This window comes from Taurulus bubalis (genome assembly GCF_910589615.1).
Source record: "Taurulus bubalis genome assembly, chromosome: 10".
In the NCBI taxonomy this organism is placed as follows: Eukaryota; Metazoa; Chordata; class Actinopteri; order Perciformes; family Cottidae; genus Taurulus; species Taurulus bubalis.
Genome location: NC_136598.1, coordinates 19,734,435 through 19,753,507, shown reverse-complemented (window position 1 = coordinate 19,753,507; position 19,073 = coordinate 19,734,435). Strand labels below are relative to the sequence as shown.

The 19,073-nt window shown below is 43.1% G+C and overlaps 1 protein-coding gene across 1 annotated transcript; it reads right to left on the bottom strand.

Annotated features, from left to right (window-relative positions):
• Positions 1-9,542: 9,542 nt before the first annotated feature.
• On the bottom strand, positions 9,543-16,096 carry serpini1 (serpin peptidase inhibitor, clade I (neuroserpin), member 1; the record flags this gene model as incomplete). The annotated part of the gene is made up of 8 exons (XM_079224777.1): positions 9,543-9,619; positions 9,751-9,840; positions 10,020-10,106; positions 11,354-11,451; positions 12,049-12,253; positions 14,235-14,429; positions 14,758-14,988; positions 15,829-16,096. The coding sequence occupies 8 exons, from the start codon at positions 16,094-16,096 to the stop codon at positions 9,543-9,545; spliced, it is 1,251 nt and encodes a 416-aa protein (XP_079080903.1).
• Positions 16,097-19,073: the final 2,977 nt, after the last annotated feature.

Sequence of the window (19,073 nt, the reverse complement as noted above, 5' to 3'; positions counted from 1 at the left end):
CGTTTCCTCCCCCCTCTCTGCGTCTTTTCTCTTCCTCTTTTCCCTTGCTGTCGTCATCCCTCTGCTATTGTGAGATTGTTGCACAAGAGCAACAGGTGTCTCATTACTGTGCTAACAGCAGGCCACACTGAGATGCAAGCGCCCTTTTTTTTTCTTCATTTTTTTTTTACAGTGACAAGAGAGATAACTCCTCCACATTCCTTCATATTCCTCTCAAGTCGTCACTTCGCGGGTGAATTACCGGGCATGAGTAATTTGAACGTGTCGATGCCTACACAGCCGGAGTCTATCTTGAGACTTCTGCCCACACGACTGCCACCAATTTCTCACATCTTTCTGTTTAACACCATGTGCAAGATTGACTTGAAAGCTAAAAAAGCTCTGAGCTATAAAAAGATGTTGTTTTTGTTGTTGGGGAAAACCAACCCAAACTCCTCTCCTATGTTTTACTGCCAAATACCGGGAGCGTCAAAATGGGCAGCAAAGATAATCGATGACATCTTGAAATCCCTTCAGCTGAAGGCCGGCTTCTCTTTTTAAAACCCGGATGCACGAGGATCCAGCGAGCTCATTACGCCGTCTCTCTGCAGCAGTAATGATCTCTCACACATCAGCTGCAGACTTTAAGTTCTCTCTCTTTCTCCACACACACACGCACACGCACACACACATGACACGCGTTTGCACAAACAATCTTCCACACTTAAACGAATCCCAATGAGGCATGTAACTGGCAGTTTGTGCCTAGCTGTGTGCTTGTTAGAGAGATATCGGCTGCTTAAATTGTGTTTTCTCCGCATTACTGTGAGAGAGGAGAATGCCAGAGCAGCGTGTATGTGTGTGTGTGTGTGTTTGCATGCCCCCCAGTTCATACTTGAGACGTCTGTGTGTGTGTGTGCACGGATGCTCCCTTGAGGGAACGTGCAGCAGTCGTCATACTCATGTTCTGCGGTATCAGATAACAAAGTGTGTTTATGTTTCAGGTGCAGGCTGGAGAGGAAATCATTATTAAAAGAATACGCTGCTGCAAATGTATGAAAAAATCAGCTCCAGCCGACAGGGAGGGCGATGTGCGTAACCCTTGCTTTATGTATGACAGTATGGATGTCGTCGTTCTTATTTTATGAAAAAGCACTTTACAGGAGTAAGACGACACACACGTTCAGTGGGAATTAAGTCGTGTCAATTTGAGTGCTCTGCAAAGCTACCGAGGTTTATTCTGTGTACATTTTGTATGTGTGTGTGTGTGTGTGTGTGTGTGTGTGTGTGTGTGTGTGTGTGTGTGTGTGTGTGTGTGTGTGTGTGTGTGTGTGTGTGTGTGTGACCTGCTGCATGGGCTCACGGGTCATTACCCAGTCAGTCAGAGGACACAAGAGGCCATTATCCCAGGAAGTCTGGTCACTAAATGTTTGATAAGCCTCAATAGCGGATGTCCTGTACTCCTCTCATATATTACAGATGTACACTGAGGGACACAACTACCGCTTATAAACTCATAAATCTGTAAAATAATCGACATTATTGTTCACAGTGATGCGTTTCTGCTCGGCAAGACACATCGTATATCTGGACGCAAAAAAAAAAACCACTTCCTTTATATGTTTGGTGCAGTGTGCAGCAGATAGAGGAGTGAGAATGTGTTGGCTCAGCAAAGTCCTGAGAGACGTGGAGCTGGTGGAGTTGAGTCATGTAGCAATCATGTAGCAATCTGATTGTGCCTCCATCACACAGCTCAAAAGTATTTTGTCTTTATTATCAAAACATGTCGATAGGATATATATATACTATTTACAAAGATATTAATAATGAGAAGAAGATATATACAATTGGTACTGCGTATAAAAAGTATTTTCGCATGGCCTTGGAGCATTGTACCGTTACATTTCCTGTGACTGCATTGTCAGTGTGTTTTCGGCAACTTGTGTAAATACATTGAACAGTTCTACGAAACTTTTAGTGCAACTTTAAAGTACTTTGTCAGCGCTTCAAGTGTTGTAGGATCGGGACAACGGACTCCATGCATGGAGAGGATGTCATAGAATGTTGCACATCCTGGTGGTTTCTGGGAACTGCTGAGAGTCTTCTGGCAGCTTTGGGATTCCATCCAGGATCTCCAGCTTTGGCAAACAGAGGAAAACCCTGCACAAAGACAAAAGCAGAATGAGAGAACACGACACGACACGGAAGGACGAGAACGTTGTTTACTGTCCCTGTCCCTTGCACTCTCCGTGTCTCCTCACCGTGCACGGTAGTCCTGAGTGAAGGTCACTGGGTTGCGGGTCAGGTTGAGGCAGCGGAGCGGGCCGGTCCCCAGAGCACCCAGGCCTCCCAGGGAGCCGATGGCGTTCTCAGACAGACAAAGGTGCTCCACCGCTGGGAGCTTTGGCAGCTGACGCAGACACACCAGGTGGTTACGGTGCAGGTTTAGCATTCTGCACCTGGCCAAAGGAAACACTCAATTTTATTGGATGAAAGAACAGCTCTCACATCCGACTACAGGAGTGACGTAGAGGCGTAGCAAGCTGTGGATTGTGAGGGAGCGGCGGTGCAGCCTGGGTAGTGTGGTTCAAACCTTGGCAGACGTACAGAACTCAGGTTGGTGAGGGAGTTGTCAACCAGTTGTAGTTTCTCCACGCGGATCAACCGGCGGAGGATCCGCAGGAAATTCTCCTGCTGAAAGGGGTCACCCAAGTCCTGGTAGGACAGATTTAACTCCTGAGAAGAGACAGGTGGTGAAACCGTGAGCGTCTTCATTTCTCTGTCACAACTCCAGCCAACTCCCAGCATTCATTCTGTTGTCTTGCTCTGTTACACTCTGCCATATGTCAACTCTCCCTGTCGTTTCCAGATCCAGCCATGCCCTAATGTTACCTCCATCACCTGACCTTCACCGCCCACAAACTCAACTGCTTCCCATTTAAGACGACCAGTACACTTACTGGCCACTCATTTCCCGGCCTAATGGTCTGGTTTGCATTTGTTTTTAGCTTTCCAGCTCTTCGTTTCTGTCCCCCTCACCGTTTACCAGAGATAGTTGATTCCCAGTTTGCATGTTGTTGGCCCTCAGAAAACCAGGGCTTTTCAGAGCCATCACAGTCGTCCTCTTTCTCTCCTTATTGCTCCTTCCCTTCCTCTCTCTCTCCCTCTCTAGTCTCTAGTTTCCTCCTGTACAGTATAACGTGACCATGATGGACACACAATGCTTGCTGACTTACCAGACAGTTTTCCCAGTTCTCTTGCAGTCGATCCTCCCATCTTTGTCCTTCCTCCTCTCTCCTCCTCCTCCTCCCTCTCTCCAAACAGATGCCACCCCCCTCTCTTTGAAACAGCTCCTCTTCTGATGGCCCTTTCATGATGACAAAAAAAAAGTCTGTAACAATGTTCATGTCATTATTCTGCTTGTTTTCTGCACGTTTTCACAGTTATCGTCATTATCTACTCAATTAAATTACGTGAAATTAAAGCAAAACAAAATGGAAATGATTCATGAGCTTGAATTGCTTCTTTTTTGTATGCTCAAATCATTTTAAATGTAAGTGGAAGTTCATTAACTTCCACTTAAAGAAGTTAATTAACTTAATTCAGGTCACTGCAGCATAAAACAAAATCCCACGATCCAATTAATGGTTCTTTTTACTCCCACAAAAAAAGAGTACATTCTCTAAAGAAATACTCTCAAACGAAGAAGCCACACTGCAGCAGTGCCTGAGTTAGAAAACATGGTACTCTCTTCTTTTATATCACAGGAAGCTCTTATATCACATCTCCCTTCCTTCTGTTTCGTTTAATCCAAACCTACTGCAGCAGACAGCGCACAAAGAGGGACTTCTACTGTGGCTGTGTGTATTTTTGGAATATCAAAGTTCAAAGGTCACAGTTGTGATCCAGACCTTCTCTGACCCTGGGGCAGGTCAGCTGGTCCCCCGTGACATCACACTGCTCCAGCCGATGCCACGACACAAACCTGAACTGTCTGGATGGGAGCTGAAGGAAAAAGAAGAAGCAGAGAGCCAAATGAACGACGTGAACGCTCACTCAGGACGGACGACAACAACGTCTATTGATCTATGAACGTGGCGCCTGATGCATGTACACACAGAGACCTTTGGACCGTTCAGCGTCACGCTGAGGACGCCGGCGATCAGGAGAAAAGGACAGTCAAACTTAATCTACCACAGCTTCCCATTAGTGCAATATAAACTGTCTTCCCTCTGTGTGCAGTTAGTATGTCGCCATTTACAGATACGCATGTTAATAAGGGGCAAGTGTTCAGATATTACTCCTTCCTGGCCGATGCTTGACGAGAACCACTCACGTTTTATCATCAGATGATGGCAGCCTCCTCTCCTCTCACCTATAATCTCGTCCCTCGTCTCTCTTTCCTTTATATTCCATATGTCACACATATTTGTGCCATCACAGATCTTTCCACCACACGGCACGATCAAAAAGCAGATGTATCTGTTTGTGGTTGTCATGTTAAACATTCAAACATGTTTCTTTACAGATGCAATAGCTTTTTAATACATTTCTCAACTTAACATGCAAGTTCACTTGTCTTTGTCGCTCCAGTGTGATGAAGTATTGGACTAAACTCTTAGTTTACCTTAGTGACCTTTTGAACCCCTTTACACTCATCTCGTTCACCCTTGCTTGGTCTGTGTAACTCAACACCTTCCTCTGATACTCTAGACACTGGAATGACCCTGCTCCCCTCTGACCACCTCTCCTCATTGACTGGACACTCACTAAACAGCCCCAGGTCACCTGCTACACCTTTGAAAAGCACAGGAGAAAAAAAATGAGTCTAGACATACAGATGAAATCAGGTGTGGTGCTGCAAATAATTGGAATAGAAAAATGTGGATGTGGTCTACTATACAGATACTTGTATAATTGGAAAGGTATAAAATAAGATGCTATATTTAACATTTAATAGGGGAAAAAAATGCTGCCTGGTGGTTTAAACCAGCTCACCCGTTTATCATTTATTCAACACCTGGTGACACGATGCACAGGTTCAGTTCTAAAACTGAATCATCCATTATGAACGCAAGCAATAAAAATAAAATAAAAAATAACCCAAATCCCCCAAAAAGTCATGAGGGTACATAGAGTCTTTTTTTTTTTACTACAGGTAAAGAACTCAAGCATAGAACAGGGAGGGTTCGGTAAGAAGCCATTTTTCATCTCTCATTATTCAAATAGTCAAGAGGGCGACACATCATTCTGCAGAGCAATCTAGGCGAGAGGCCGTAACCTCAGGGTGAAATAGAGAGAGAGAGAGAGAGAGAGAGAGAGAGAGAGAGAGAGCAAAGAATGAGTATATTCGGTTCAGAGAGGAGAGGACACAGGGGAGAGGGAGGATGGCTGAAATGGAAGGATTGGAAGATGAAAGGGTGAGGAGAAAAGGAGGAGAACACAGGAGATGAAAGAGGCCGAGCTGCAGGCGTGAAGGGAGGGGCACAAATGACTTGAGGACAGCAGCAATGGACGCTTACTGGGCTATTGTGTGTGTGTGTGTGTGTGTGTGTGTGTGTGTGTGTGTGTGTGTGTGTGTGTGTGTGTGTGTGTGTGTGTGAGTGTGAGAGAGAGAGAGAGAGCGAGAGAGAGAGAGAGAGACACACTCACAGGTGTAGATACAAGTCCAGAATCAGGACTCTGGTCCACAGAGAGAGGTGTGCGTGCAACCCCGAGGTCAGAGTACTGGGATGAGTGGGATTTGGGGAAACTGCCGCTGAGAGTGTTCACACCTGAGGAACTGAGAGAGAGAGAGAGAGAGAGAGAGAGAGAGAGAGAGAGAAAGAAAGGAGGACAGGGTGATTCAGGGACATTTAACGCATCTTTGGGCAGCTGTCTTTTCGTAACGTAAGCCCTGGTGTGTCCTGAAACCCTGACCACCGGCCGAGTGGCTAGAGTTACGGGGAACTGGGCCTGACAATGCAGATTAGGGCCCGTTGCCATGGCAGCAGCGGACACCTGAGCAGGTGCTATTAGCTAGCTTATAATAGCCGCTGTATGCGGGGGGGGGGGGGGGGGGGGTTCTAGACAAATTCAAACACACACGCGCCTCTATACTTGATGCTGCTTTTAAAGTGTGTCACTTATATAATATATATATATATATATATATATATATATATATATATATATATATATATATATATATATATATATATAAACATCTCTCGAGCCTGATAACGCAATATTAAAATGGTCAAACGCCACGCTGTCACTGGACATGACGTCACACGGGCTTACCTTTCTGACATGTCCCAATCGTCTCCTGATAGCGTCACCTGGCCGTCTTTACTGCATCATGAGCGTCTCGGCTTAGACTGCAGCTGTTCCCCATGGAGCCCACTAGTTGTTGTTGTTGTTGTTGTTGTTGTTGTTTGTTGTATTTACCAGGAGAAAGTGTCACCGTCCTGTCTGCTGTGGCTCGGGAGACTGAGTCTGGCGTGGACCCGCTGCTGCTGCTGCAGGTGAGACTGATCGCTGAAGCTGCCGGTTGCCTGGCAACAGTGTTCAGGTGTATCGTCCCAAAGAGGAAAAGAACGACACTGTCGCTCGAGCCCCGAACAACGAAGTGAAAATGTAGCTTTTGAATGAACTCTGTCATCCCCAGGACAATTCCCTACCGGTCACTCCCCTGCACAGCTCTTCATACTTCATATTTAAATACACTTGCCACATTCACATTGCACTTTTACATACACCTACAGTACACTTGTTTATAGTACTGTTGTATGTTTGTCTGTGCACTTTATTTTATATTCTATTGTAAATGACATTTAATATTTATATTTCTTGCACTGTGTTGATTGTTGTTGTTTGTCTAATGTATGCATCACCCACCAAGACAAATTCCTCGTATACATACCTGACAAAGAAATGGTTCTGATTCTGATTTTGAACTGTGACAGCTCAATTATGTTAAACAAAAGAACTGACTTCTTGTGCTCCACAAAAAAAGTGTTGAAATTTGTTGTGATATTTTTGTCTTTCTTTAATTGTGTAGCAGTTATTTAAGAGCAAATCTGACCAAGTGGCACACAATAATGTTATAATACGCTGTTATTTTCCTCGATTTATCAGAGATATTGACAGTGTCGCGTCTGACTTACAGTCTCCTTCTCCATCCTCTCCTGTTTTTAGTTGTTGGCCTTCTTCTTCCCAACACCATTGCCTTTGGAGTTTGATTTATTCCATGACATTTTGTAAAATGCTACACTGACTTTCAAAGAACAAATGCGGGAAGGAGTGGATCAGTGGTGGGGAAATATGGAAGTAATACCACAATGTTCTCTTCAAAGTCCTGAACTCAAATTGTATAAGAAAAGTACAGAGGTGCAAAATGCTCTTACCAAAAGTGAGAAATGGTCTCACTTTAGAATAAATTAGTGATACATTGATGCACTGCAGTAGTTTTGTTTATGTTTTTTGTGTTGTAGTTTCTCTTTCTGCATGTTTTCGCTGGGAGGAAGAAGGATGATCTTGATTCAGATTTCCAGTGGCACACAAAGAAGCCGTAAAGCCGCAGCTTTGCCAGCTATATGAAAGTAATTTAGATCATAACTTCCTCCACCCGTGGGCTGTCGTTCCTCACCAATGCAGCTCGTTGTGTTATAAGATATTGCAGCACTGAACTCACACTGTGCGCACCGAGGAGATGAAAAAGCTATTAGATATTTCACAGAAGTAAATGAAAACCCCCGGTACTACAGGGGACCGTGGAAATGATTCCCTCCGACACTGCACTAACTCGTGTTAAGCAGCGCTGCTGCCTGTGCCAGTTATTTGAAGACTGTGTTATCATTTGCGGTAAGCTGTGAGTGTATATCTGCGTTTGCTCTTCATTGTTGAAATAATTTCACTTGTTTTGCTCTCTCACGATCTGTTTCATCTTGTGTGACAGTCATGTCAAACATAATTGGGGTTCTTTAAACAACCGACTGTAGATAAGGATGACGACTCTCACAAAGCATCACATTGAATTCATCAAAGCATCTTTTTGTGGTTTTTTGTTGTTGTGGTATTCGTGTTTATCACACAGCATAAACTCTCATATAATGGCAGGCAGGGAACAGCTGTTATGGGTGTAATTATCAAGGCTTATTTCCTCATGTATTGCTATTACAGTGGCAGTGTCACGCAGACGGCAATAGGTGTGTCGGTTGTGACTCAGTCTTTAATGTTATGGATTTACATAATTAATATATATGTATATACACAATTAACCAATATAGTCTCAATACACTTGATAGCACAGGCAGTTATTAAAAGTAAATTGTGTTACTACAAAATATACATTGTATGGCCTAATTTTATATTTTTTCCCGTATTTGGAATGTACTTTTTCTTGTATATAGTACTCCATTTTATTGCTCAGTATCTGGAATATTAAACTACCTTATATGTTCTTCGTGATGCTTGTATTTATGATGCTTGTATGAGATGCGTCAAGACAGAAAACTACTTTAATAGAAGACATTTTTTTATAAATGTTCAAACACTATGAACAAACTGACTCTTATTTTCTTTGACATTTATCACAATTAATATGCATGTCTCATTCGTCCTTGGTCATAGTCTATCTTTGCCTGGCCTCGTGATATCATCGGTTTCCGTGTGTGTGTGTGTGTGTGTGTGTAAACAACCTCCATGCAGAGAGAGAGGACACAGTCTTTGTTTAATGGAACACATTCATGTTTTTATTGAGTAAAAGACTGAATACAGCTGGTGTTACGGTTTCTCCCTGTATGTACATCCAAAACAGTTTCGCAGATCTTTTTCAACGCACCTGCATGCTCCAGGCCGTCGCTATAGCAACCCACCTTAGTTACGCAGTCTCCTCTGCTCACCTGTGAGATGCCCAGCTGGGCCTTAATCAAACCCCTCAGATATGATAAGGCATATTAGTTCATCAGTAGTTTAGCCATGTGCCTACAATGTAAAAAAAAAAAATGACTAGAATACCATCTGGAACAGATACATTACTAAGATTCATTGTATTGGGACAAAATGTTTGCAAATGTTTCTGCAATAAATACGGAGTATATATATGTATATTTTATATAGAACACAATGTCAAATATACAGGTATATAAGTAAAGTGTGAAACCTACAGTGTGCACATACTGTATCTGGAGTAAGAAAGCGTAAAGTAGAGAGAAAACAGTTGTTGTGCACCGTGTGTGTGTGTGTGTGGGCGTAAGGCTGCTGAACTTAAAGGGGTTGTGCGTGGATTACATATCATGTGTTCTTCTTCTTCTTCTCCTCCTCGTCTTTTCTCATATACAAACCATACACCAGAGAATATGTACAACTTCCTTGTCCTGCATGTCTGTATCCAGGAGTTTAAAGCTTCCAGTATCAAAACACATCATATGTCGTACGTCTTATCTCAATATATAATATATCGTATAATATTCAGTTTGTATATATTTTTTTCCCCAAGAGTATAAAACACAGCTGAAGGTGGCAATAGAGGATAGGTAGCGTTTATGACGTCAGGATCCTCGAGGGAGCTCACGCGGCGGTTACATGGAGTCAAAGTCATGGTCGTTGGGCTCGATGACCTCAGGGGTCATGACCCTGCCCATGAAGAGGATGGACCCTGAGGAAGAGGAGGGAACGGGGAGAAAGTCAGGCTACGGCGCGCACACACACACACACACACACACACACACACACACACACACACACCGAACATCAGAGGCACATTTACATGCACGGAGACGCACGTACCCGTCCTTCGGTTTCTGATGACAAAGAAGAACGGGTGATCGGCCATGACCTGTGGATACAGCACCAGAGTCCTGGTCAGAGCGATCATACCTGAGAGAGAGAGAGAGAGAGAGAGAGAGAGAGAGAGAGAGAGAGAGAGAGAGAGAGAGAGAGAGGGGGAAACAAACGACACAGTTAATTTTTGACAGATGGGGGCAGTGTTTAGTGATCCTGATGTTGCCGAAGAGAAACATTCCTACTAAGCAAATTAATAAGATGATGAAGTCTACCTGACCCGACGGCTCCTTCTGCCCCCTCCTCTGTCACATCCAGGTACGCCTTCTGCACGGCCTTCCCAATGTACAGGTCCTTACCATCTGTTACATACACACAGATTATCACTTTAGAATACGATCAGGCAGTGTGAGATGGAGAAATGGTCGGTGCATCAGCAAACTTTTAAAGCTGTGGGTGCAGAATAGCACACCTACATATTAGTCAAAACACCACATGTATACATACACACACACACACCAGAGCATCAAATCGTTCAAAATGTTCTTGATTAAGAACATTTTAAATACGCTCTCTTATCTACCTACCTTCCAGATATAAATCATGTCCTCTGAGTACATGTTGAACTAGTACAAGATGTTCCAGGAAGTCCAGGATAGCGTGCAGATTGTATTACACAAAATAATTCTAGCATTCTTACCTGACCAGTAAGAACAAGAGGTATATTGAGTCCAGTTGTTCTCTATAAGGCTAGAGCGTGTGCAGCTTACCTTTATTTTAATTAATATTGTTACGTCAGATAAAATATGTCTCCCTGCCTCTGCAGCATGTATACGTCTGTCTCTCTCTCTCTTGATCTATTTTTAACAGGATGATGTGACAGCTCTGACCTGCCCACTCGGTGCCAGTTACCTTGGTTACCTGAGAAAGTACCTGAGGCAACTTCACTGCAGCCGAGAAGCAGAAATTGAATCAACTTCTCATGCTGAACCCTTCGAGGAGTTTATTTCTCCTTCCATTTGTTTCTCTACGTGTTTTATATAATAATCTAGGGGTACGTGTCACATATTTCGTTGTGGCGGTACTGATTCTCCAGATCCAAAATCCAAATCTCTTGTGTTTTTACAATAAACGCCTCTTCAATAATAATAAAAAATGCCTCTTCAATACTAAGGAACTGTGTATAAAGAAGGTTGAAATGAAAGTAAAGCAAAGGAAAGCCTGAAGGCGTTATCACAAACACGATGATCCGCCCTGATGAGAGTAACCCAGTGAGAATGTGTTTTTGAAGAATCACTCCAGCTGAGTTTCAAATGTTTAAAGTCATCCTTCATCTGAAAAGTTTGCAAACGGAGGGAGGGTCAGAATGCCCTTGAGAGCTCAGCCCTCCACCTCTCTTCAGAAAGAGCGTTGTCATATCCTGATTGGTTAAGAGAGGAAACGCACCAAACTGATCTTAATTCAGAATTAGGAGCCAGTCCCCACACCAGGTGTTCTCAATAACCCTTTAATTAACTCAGGGGGATAATCACATTCAGCTCAAATTAAGTGAGAAAAAAAAAGGGAAATAACAAGTATCAAAGAAAGGAGGACTGCAGCGGAGCGTTACCTGTCATGGCCGAGAGATCAGCATCGTTGGTGAAGATGCTCTTTATTCCCAGCTCCTGCAGAGTGCTCCTCAGGTCCACCTTCTGCTCCACTTTGAACCTAAACAGAGGTTTGAAGAATCAGATTAATTTAAGAAAGTCAGATACAGATTAAGTAGGTAGATATAAAGCCATTGTGTGCATTTTCTTGTATTTTGCCACAGTTAAATATTAAAAAGTTGTCATCACATTGCATGCGTGACTATCTATCACTGTTTTAAAGGAAAAAGTGACAGGAAGACATGGTCCATTACTGGTGGTTATTCAATATAACTTCTACATATGTACTGGAACTAGCCAAATACATGTTGTCTTCCTCACATATTTGCAGTGCAGGTGCGTGTGAGTTTAATAGCTCCAAAACAGTAACTCCATCTTAAATGTTTGTACCCTTGAACGAAAAAAATCAGTTTAAAAAACTTTTGTCAACATTAATAAAGCAATCATAGAGTTCCAATGATGGAGGATGCAATTTAATAGGAAAAAAAATAATATTGCGACCGTTATTATGGCTCCTTCCTTTGACTAAATTGAAAACAGCAATTACTGCAGGGACATTCTCTATGAGAAATGTAATGCATCAACCACAACAACAAGATGTCATTGTGTATAGGTAATTGATGCACAGCAGCGAGTGTTTGAGTGCGTCATCTCGCACCTGGGGAGGTAGACTTCCACCTTCTGCCGTTTGACATTGTTAGCCCACTCCTCCAGCAGTGTTGCTTTGATGATGGGCTCCAGGGAAGCCAGTGGCACCTCCTGCCGAGGCAGAACGATCATCATGGACATGTCCTCCCCCTCGTACGGCATCTCCAACACCTGGTACACGCCGCCGGCTTCCTGGGAGCCGTCACTGAACTCGCCTGGTGGGGAGGAAACACAGTTGAAATGACGCCACGGACCAAAGTGTTTGTACCTCGTGCACTGGGCTCGCTGAGGAGGAGCATACAGCACATTGATCCACTGTATTGATCACATCGCGTGTGGTCATTTCCCTGATGCACTAATTAAAAACCACTGACGCTTCAATTAAAAGGCTTAACTTACACTTGGTGTGAAAATGTATTGTACACTTACTCTGTGTAGAAAGCAGGAAAAGAATCTTGTGTTTTTTTTTGTTGTGCAACGCACATTTTACACAAACATGCCGATATCTTCATGCAATATGCTACTGAGGCTGAGAAAGATCATTACATCTTTAGTCTTGAGGCGGATAATTAGGAGACTTGTCCCTCGCATCTAATGAAACAAAACCCATCAAAAAGAATCTCATCAAGATAAGCCAACAAACTGTTTCTTCATCAAGATGAGATAATCCTTTTACATTCAAAACAAGTCCAGTTAGATCTTAACTCTGAATATAAGCTTATCTCACTAATTTATGTATTTACAGTGCGAGATGGAGATTATAGAGCAATTAACACTGCCAGACTTCATATCAATTTTGGCGCATTCTTTTTCTTTTGAAAGTGCTTTAAAAAGAGAAAATGACAACACAAAGACTTAGCCTCTTTCATCATCCAATATGTAGCGTTCTGTGAAGCGGCTGCTGATGCAGAGAGAGGCATCGTTGCAGCAGAGCTTCCCAAAACATTTGACTTAACCAACATGATAGTGCTTCAAAATGAGAATGCAAAATCCGACTTCTCCCCGAGGACCTGTCCTTGTTCTGCAACACACACACACACCTCCTTGATCCTGGGTGTGTGAGTATGACTGTGTGTGCACCCTATGAACGTAGCTGTATGCAAGTGCAATCTCTCTCACACACATACAGACTGCACCAAAATAACTCAAACGCGCCAACTTTAGTAGCAGTGCAGTAAGAAGCTGATGTAACCGTCGTTGGCAGTACGTCAAACAAAAAAATTGTCTAGATGCAGAGAAGACAGACTGGAATCGTTCAGATGTAACAACATTATAGCCAACCTGCAGGACGCCAGTACACAGTCTTACACCTCACAGTGCTGGCACAACTAAAATACACAAAAGTCTGCCAAGTTTAAAAGTGCTCCCAACTCAAAGCAGCCAGATTATGCCTTTGATTACAGATCCTTGAAAGTGTTTGAGATGTAGCAAACGATTTTTAACCCGTTTTAAATAATTTATTTAGCCAAAATTGCAAATATTCCAGCATAAAAAATGTGAGGATGTTCTGCTTTTTATAATAGAGAAAACAATTATTTAGTTAGTTGCAGCCCTATGTAAAATAATACACTATGTTATTGTTTCAGTCCTTTGACCGATTGAAAGAAGGTTTTTCTTTCATTGGGTTTGTAGAAAACTGAATGATCAAATATTAAAATAAGCAAAAGATTTTTTCAGAAAGATTAGGAAAGTCACAGTGACTTGACTCGTCTAAAATTACTCAAAATGATTAAAGATCGGCACAACATTGGCTAACATTGAATCAGAAGCAGGTGTGTGTGAAGGGGCAGAATACAAAATGAAACAGAGTTGTTTGAGTAGATTTAGCAAATCCTAATGTATCACTACATACGTTGCCACAGACTGTCACAGACCGCTAATACTGTGTGACATTAACAAAATAGCTTTCAAAATGTTCGACTAAATCAAACAGATCTACCAGGAGGAGTTTGTGCCAGTGAAGATTTCAACTGCAGAGCTCACTGCGCAAAAAAGAGGAGTCTTTCCTGGGAATAACGCTCAAAATATGAATATTTCAGATCTAAGATTAACATTTTAAATAACCTCAGGAAGTATGAGTTGAAATTCAAGGGCTTCAGAAAAAGCACCGCAAGTGCAATTCTAAACACACACACACACACACACACACACACACACACACACACACACACACACACACACACAGCTCATCCCTACCATAGGAGAAGTCTCCCAGTTGGTACATCATGAGCGTCTGCACTTCAGAGCCATCATCTCTGCTGAAGGAGAAGGTTCTGGTGTTCTCTGGCCGGAATTGGTTTCTCCAAGAGCCTCTGAAGTAGACGGCGTTCACCAGGGTCAGGCGGGTCACGCTGCTGAAGTCTTCGGCTGACAGCAGCTCGCGGATCTTACCTGGGAGGAAGGGTGATTTGCACAGATTTGTACATTTGTTCTGGTCTATATTAGTTTTTTTTTCTGCCTAAAGACGGGGTCCGCTGTGATGCAGCTAATGAAGTCACACACACAAGGATAAAGATAGAGATCTGTGCAACTGACGGTTGGAAATGTGTTTTCTACATTTGTATTCAATGATGTGATCAAACAGGCCATGGTGTAACTCCATGTCGCTTTACAGCAATGCAGGGATTGTCAAGGTTATTATGCATCTGTTTTATCGCCTTCCTTTCCTTCTCATCTTTCATCTGTATCGCTCCCTTTTCTTCCTCCCTCCCCAACTCACTCTCAGTATGGTTTTCCACCCAGTTGTTGATCTGCTCGGCCACGGCCGCCGATTCGCTGAAGTCCACCGTGTCCACATCGGCCCGGAAGTACTTCCGCATCAGATGCAGAAACTCAGGGTTAAAGGTGGCGCCTTCCTGCAGGAAAAGGCTGTTGGCAAATCTGATTACGTAGTGAGTGTCATCTTCGGACAGCGCCGCTGTCAGGTTCTGGAGCAAAGAGAACTCCATGCCTGGAGAACAGAGGGAGGCACACATTCAGAATGTAGCTGTATATAAAGAGTAGAGCGCTGTGGGAAAGAGTGTTTTTGTTCAATACTGAGACAGCAATAGAAACTAAAATCTTATCTTATGCATTGGAAATACAAATAAATGAGAAACGAAGCACAAGCTCAATTTCATATTAAAACATCTAAACTTGCAGTACTTCTTTCAAAGTGGGAATTGAATTGAGTGGACTGCATTTACAATTGTATTCAGGTGTCGTCTTACTGGCGTATTTATTCACATTTCACAGAGCACCTTTTTCGTGTCATTCACCTCTGTATCTGTTTTCAAGGGCGAAGGGAACTCATTGTCATTTAAACAATGTAAAACATGTTCAATATGTAGCAAAGCTTGCAAATTAGTAATAGGCAAAATAGAGCAAAAATAAAATCCCTACACCTTTAACGATGGAAATGAGACCTGGCTGTTGCTGCTTGGTCATATACATTGCTAACTGCTCTCTTTTTTCTTTTCTGAAAATGAAACTTGTCTGGGATGCAACAGTGTCTATTAATGTGTGGGCCATGCACATGTTTGTGTGCATGTTGAATTAGATAGATAGACACAATGAGTCAAGCGTCTAAAACACTTGATCCCATATTTACCAAAAAGCAACTTTTTCATAAGACCCCCCCCCTCCCCAACCCGAGTAAACAAGTGAGTAAACTAAACTCATGTGCCTTTAATCAAATATGCAACATCAAATATGATTTAGATCATATATCATTTAGATCAGATCCTGATTCTGGTGAACAAAACCTCACAGAACCCCAACAGAACCTTGACATATGAACGAGTGGTCTCACCTGGCAGCAGGTGGCTGAATCCCACAGCCTGCCGTATCTCCTCCAGTGAAGCCCCCCTGGCTCCCAGCTCCACCATCCCCAGCGCCATAGCCACGCTCAGCGGGGAGAAAATGATGTTCTCCTGGTCCCCCGCCGCCTGCAGCCGGTGGTACAGTCTGACCGAGAACTCTGCTGTAGTGTCCTCCGGAATGTCCGCCGCCCGGCAACCATAGCGCGGCAACAGGATGGAGAGGAGGAGGAGCGGTGAGAAAACTTCCAGTATCAACATCGCAGCGCGGGACCTGGGATAGCTGAGTCAAGAGGGATGTATGGAGCGGAAGGAGTTGGATGAAAAGAAACCGATGAGAAATTGAATGTGATGATGGAGAGAAAAAAAAGACTCAAAATGAGTGATTGGGGAGAAGGATTAGCAGCCAGAAAGGTGATAGAAGGACGGGAAACAGAGGAGGATGGAGGGAAGACCAGATGAAAGAGAGAAAATGATTTGAGCAGGGACGGAGCCAGACGTGGGGAGAGGAGGATTGCAGAGAGAATAGAGAGGGGAAGGTAGAGAGAAGAGGATTGCAGAAAGGAGGGGGAGGGAGAGAGAGAGAGAAAGAGACACGTAGAGAAGATTATTGTGTGAGGGAGAAAATGAGATGAAGGACAAGAGGATTTTAGAAGGGAGGGAGAGATGAAAGTAGAGAGCAGGGATGTGGGGTAAAAAAAAAAGAGGGAGAGAGAGACAAGAAACATCTGTCAGTCAAACATTCTGCCAATTTACATAGTGAGCTCTAAAGAGGAATGCATTCATGAAAAAAAAACAAAAAAAACATGCCTGCACAGTTTATCTGTTCGCGCAGGTGAACTTACAAGTACAGAGAGGACTCTATTTGTCATAAAGGCGGTGCTAAATACTGGGAAACTGCTATGATAGTGCTGAAAAAAGGAAAGAGTTGGGTTAAAACGGGAGAGATTAGATAGAAAAAGAAAACCGTTACGGATTAAAAATGAATTTAGATGAAAGGGCAGTGGTTCAGGGAAGAGATAGAGCAAAGGACGGAGGAAAGGACAGAAAAATAATGGAAAAAAACAGAAGCAGTTGTGCACAGAAATAACAGACAGGAGAGAGAGAGAGAGGCTGTGAGTTTATCAACAACAAGAATGTGCAGTAACTACAAGTGTGTCAGCATCGCTGCTCAGACTACATCTGCTAAATGAGAGCATACATATTTTATGGCCATTCTTATCATCGGGAGTTAAATAAGCTTCTTTCCTTCAAAAACTGCTCCCGCTCTTTGAATGTGAATGGACGAGTTCCCGTCTACACAGAATGACTGATGAGGAGGCGGCCTTTACCGCCCTTCCTCCATCCTCCCATCCTCCATCCTCCCCCTCGTCTTCCCATGCGGTCGCACCCCTCGCCTTCTTCTTCCTGTCCCTTTCATCCGTATGTTATCTACCGTCACCAACTTCCTCCCACCATCTCGTTGCTCTACTTTCCTACCTTTTCGGTCTCTTTAACACTCCCCGTGCTTTACACACGTAACATGACAAGGGATGCACACACACACACACACACACACACACACACACACACACACACACACACACACACACACACACACACACACACACACACACACACACACACACACACACACACACACACACACACACACACACACACACACACACACCATCTCTATGGTGCTGCTGTTGCCAGGCAACATTGTTTGCTGCTGCCCAAATGAAGAAAAAGTCAGTCAATAATATGTATAGCAGAGAGAGAGAGAGAGAGAGAGAGAGAGAGAGAGAGAGAGAGAGAGAGAGAGAGCGCTCTAAGTGTGAAATAACACATTTGTTGTGTTGTTTGTCTCTGCTGTGCTGTTGTCATTATACAGTTTGTATAAAGGATTCAATTGGGCCAGAATCTGCTGGCTGCTGCTGTATGTGCATGAGGGCAGGTGACTGTGGTCACAATGTACCAACAACAGTGTCAACAACAACAAAGGGCCGCAGCCAGAGAATTAGTGACCCGTCCTGTTGTGTGCACCGTCCTTTCCATCTCTGTGCTTATGGCATGTGACAAACAGCGCTCACCTCCGAAACGAAGCTACAAACGATTTTGTACTCATTGTCAACTAATTCCAGGAACAAAACCAAACCAAACAATTAATTGATCCTATTATTTTGTGTCCAAAGCTTATTTGGTAAACATAAACCAGCCTCCTGTTGTACTCACGACTATACGACTCCAGCAGCCAATCTGTGCACTTATTGTTTTACCGGTTTGAGTAATTGTAACGGAGTAGATGAGAACTCACCCCTTGTCCCCATATTTATTTATTTATTCAGTGTGGCATTTCATTTCTTTATCATATCTTTTGTTTCTTACCATACCCAACATGTGCTTCACAGTCTAAAAGAGGCACCCAGCCAATTCCTCTATTTTATGGTGTCAGCTGTGGCATCATGGGATTAGTCAAAGTAAGGAGGGGTAGGTTGATTATGTAAAAGTATGTATTTAGGTTGATTCGGATTTGTTATGCATGTTTGAAAGGTATACCATATGTTAGGAGAATTTAAAAGTGTTTCTTTGAAGGTTGAAAGTGAAGGTTTAAAGTATAGCTTTTGTAACTTAGCATGTGTAAAGAAGTACATGGCTTCACCTGCACTCATGGTGCAAACCAGATCTTGCTGATTGAAGGCTGTATTTAAACAGATGCCTTTGGATGTTACCGAAAGGAAGACCTTTACAGTGTAGCTGTGTGCACGTGAGGTTATGTTAAGTCAATCTAAGTTACATTAACACTGAGTAGCGATTTATTCAGTTCAGTTAGCTGATTTTGTTTCTTTTAATTGTTTATATATGTTTGTATACCCGTGTAGCATAGCTACTAATGGCAATTGCCTTCGGGTTTCTGGACTAAGTATCGTGTGTCTGCCTCCTACCACTTTCTAAGCCACTCAGGTCGGGCTTCACCACAGTAATGTTTGCTAAAACTACAGTTTTAAACTATTTAAATACAGATTCATGAGCCATCTTCAAAAGAACCAGAGGGGCTTTGGTTTTGTCAGCGTTGGTTCTGGGTTTCTGTGATTAGTTAGCAATAACACAACTACAGACGTCCTGAAAGCAACATCTACTGGCTTCGTTTTAAAAGGACCTGCATGTAGGTCGTACGGTTTGAGGTTCCATCCCTCATTCTCTTGCAAAACACACACATCGACACACGTCACTTCCACTTCATGTCCTCCTGAAC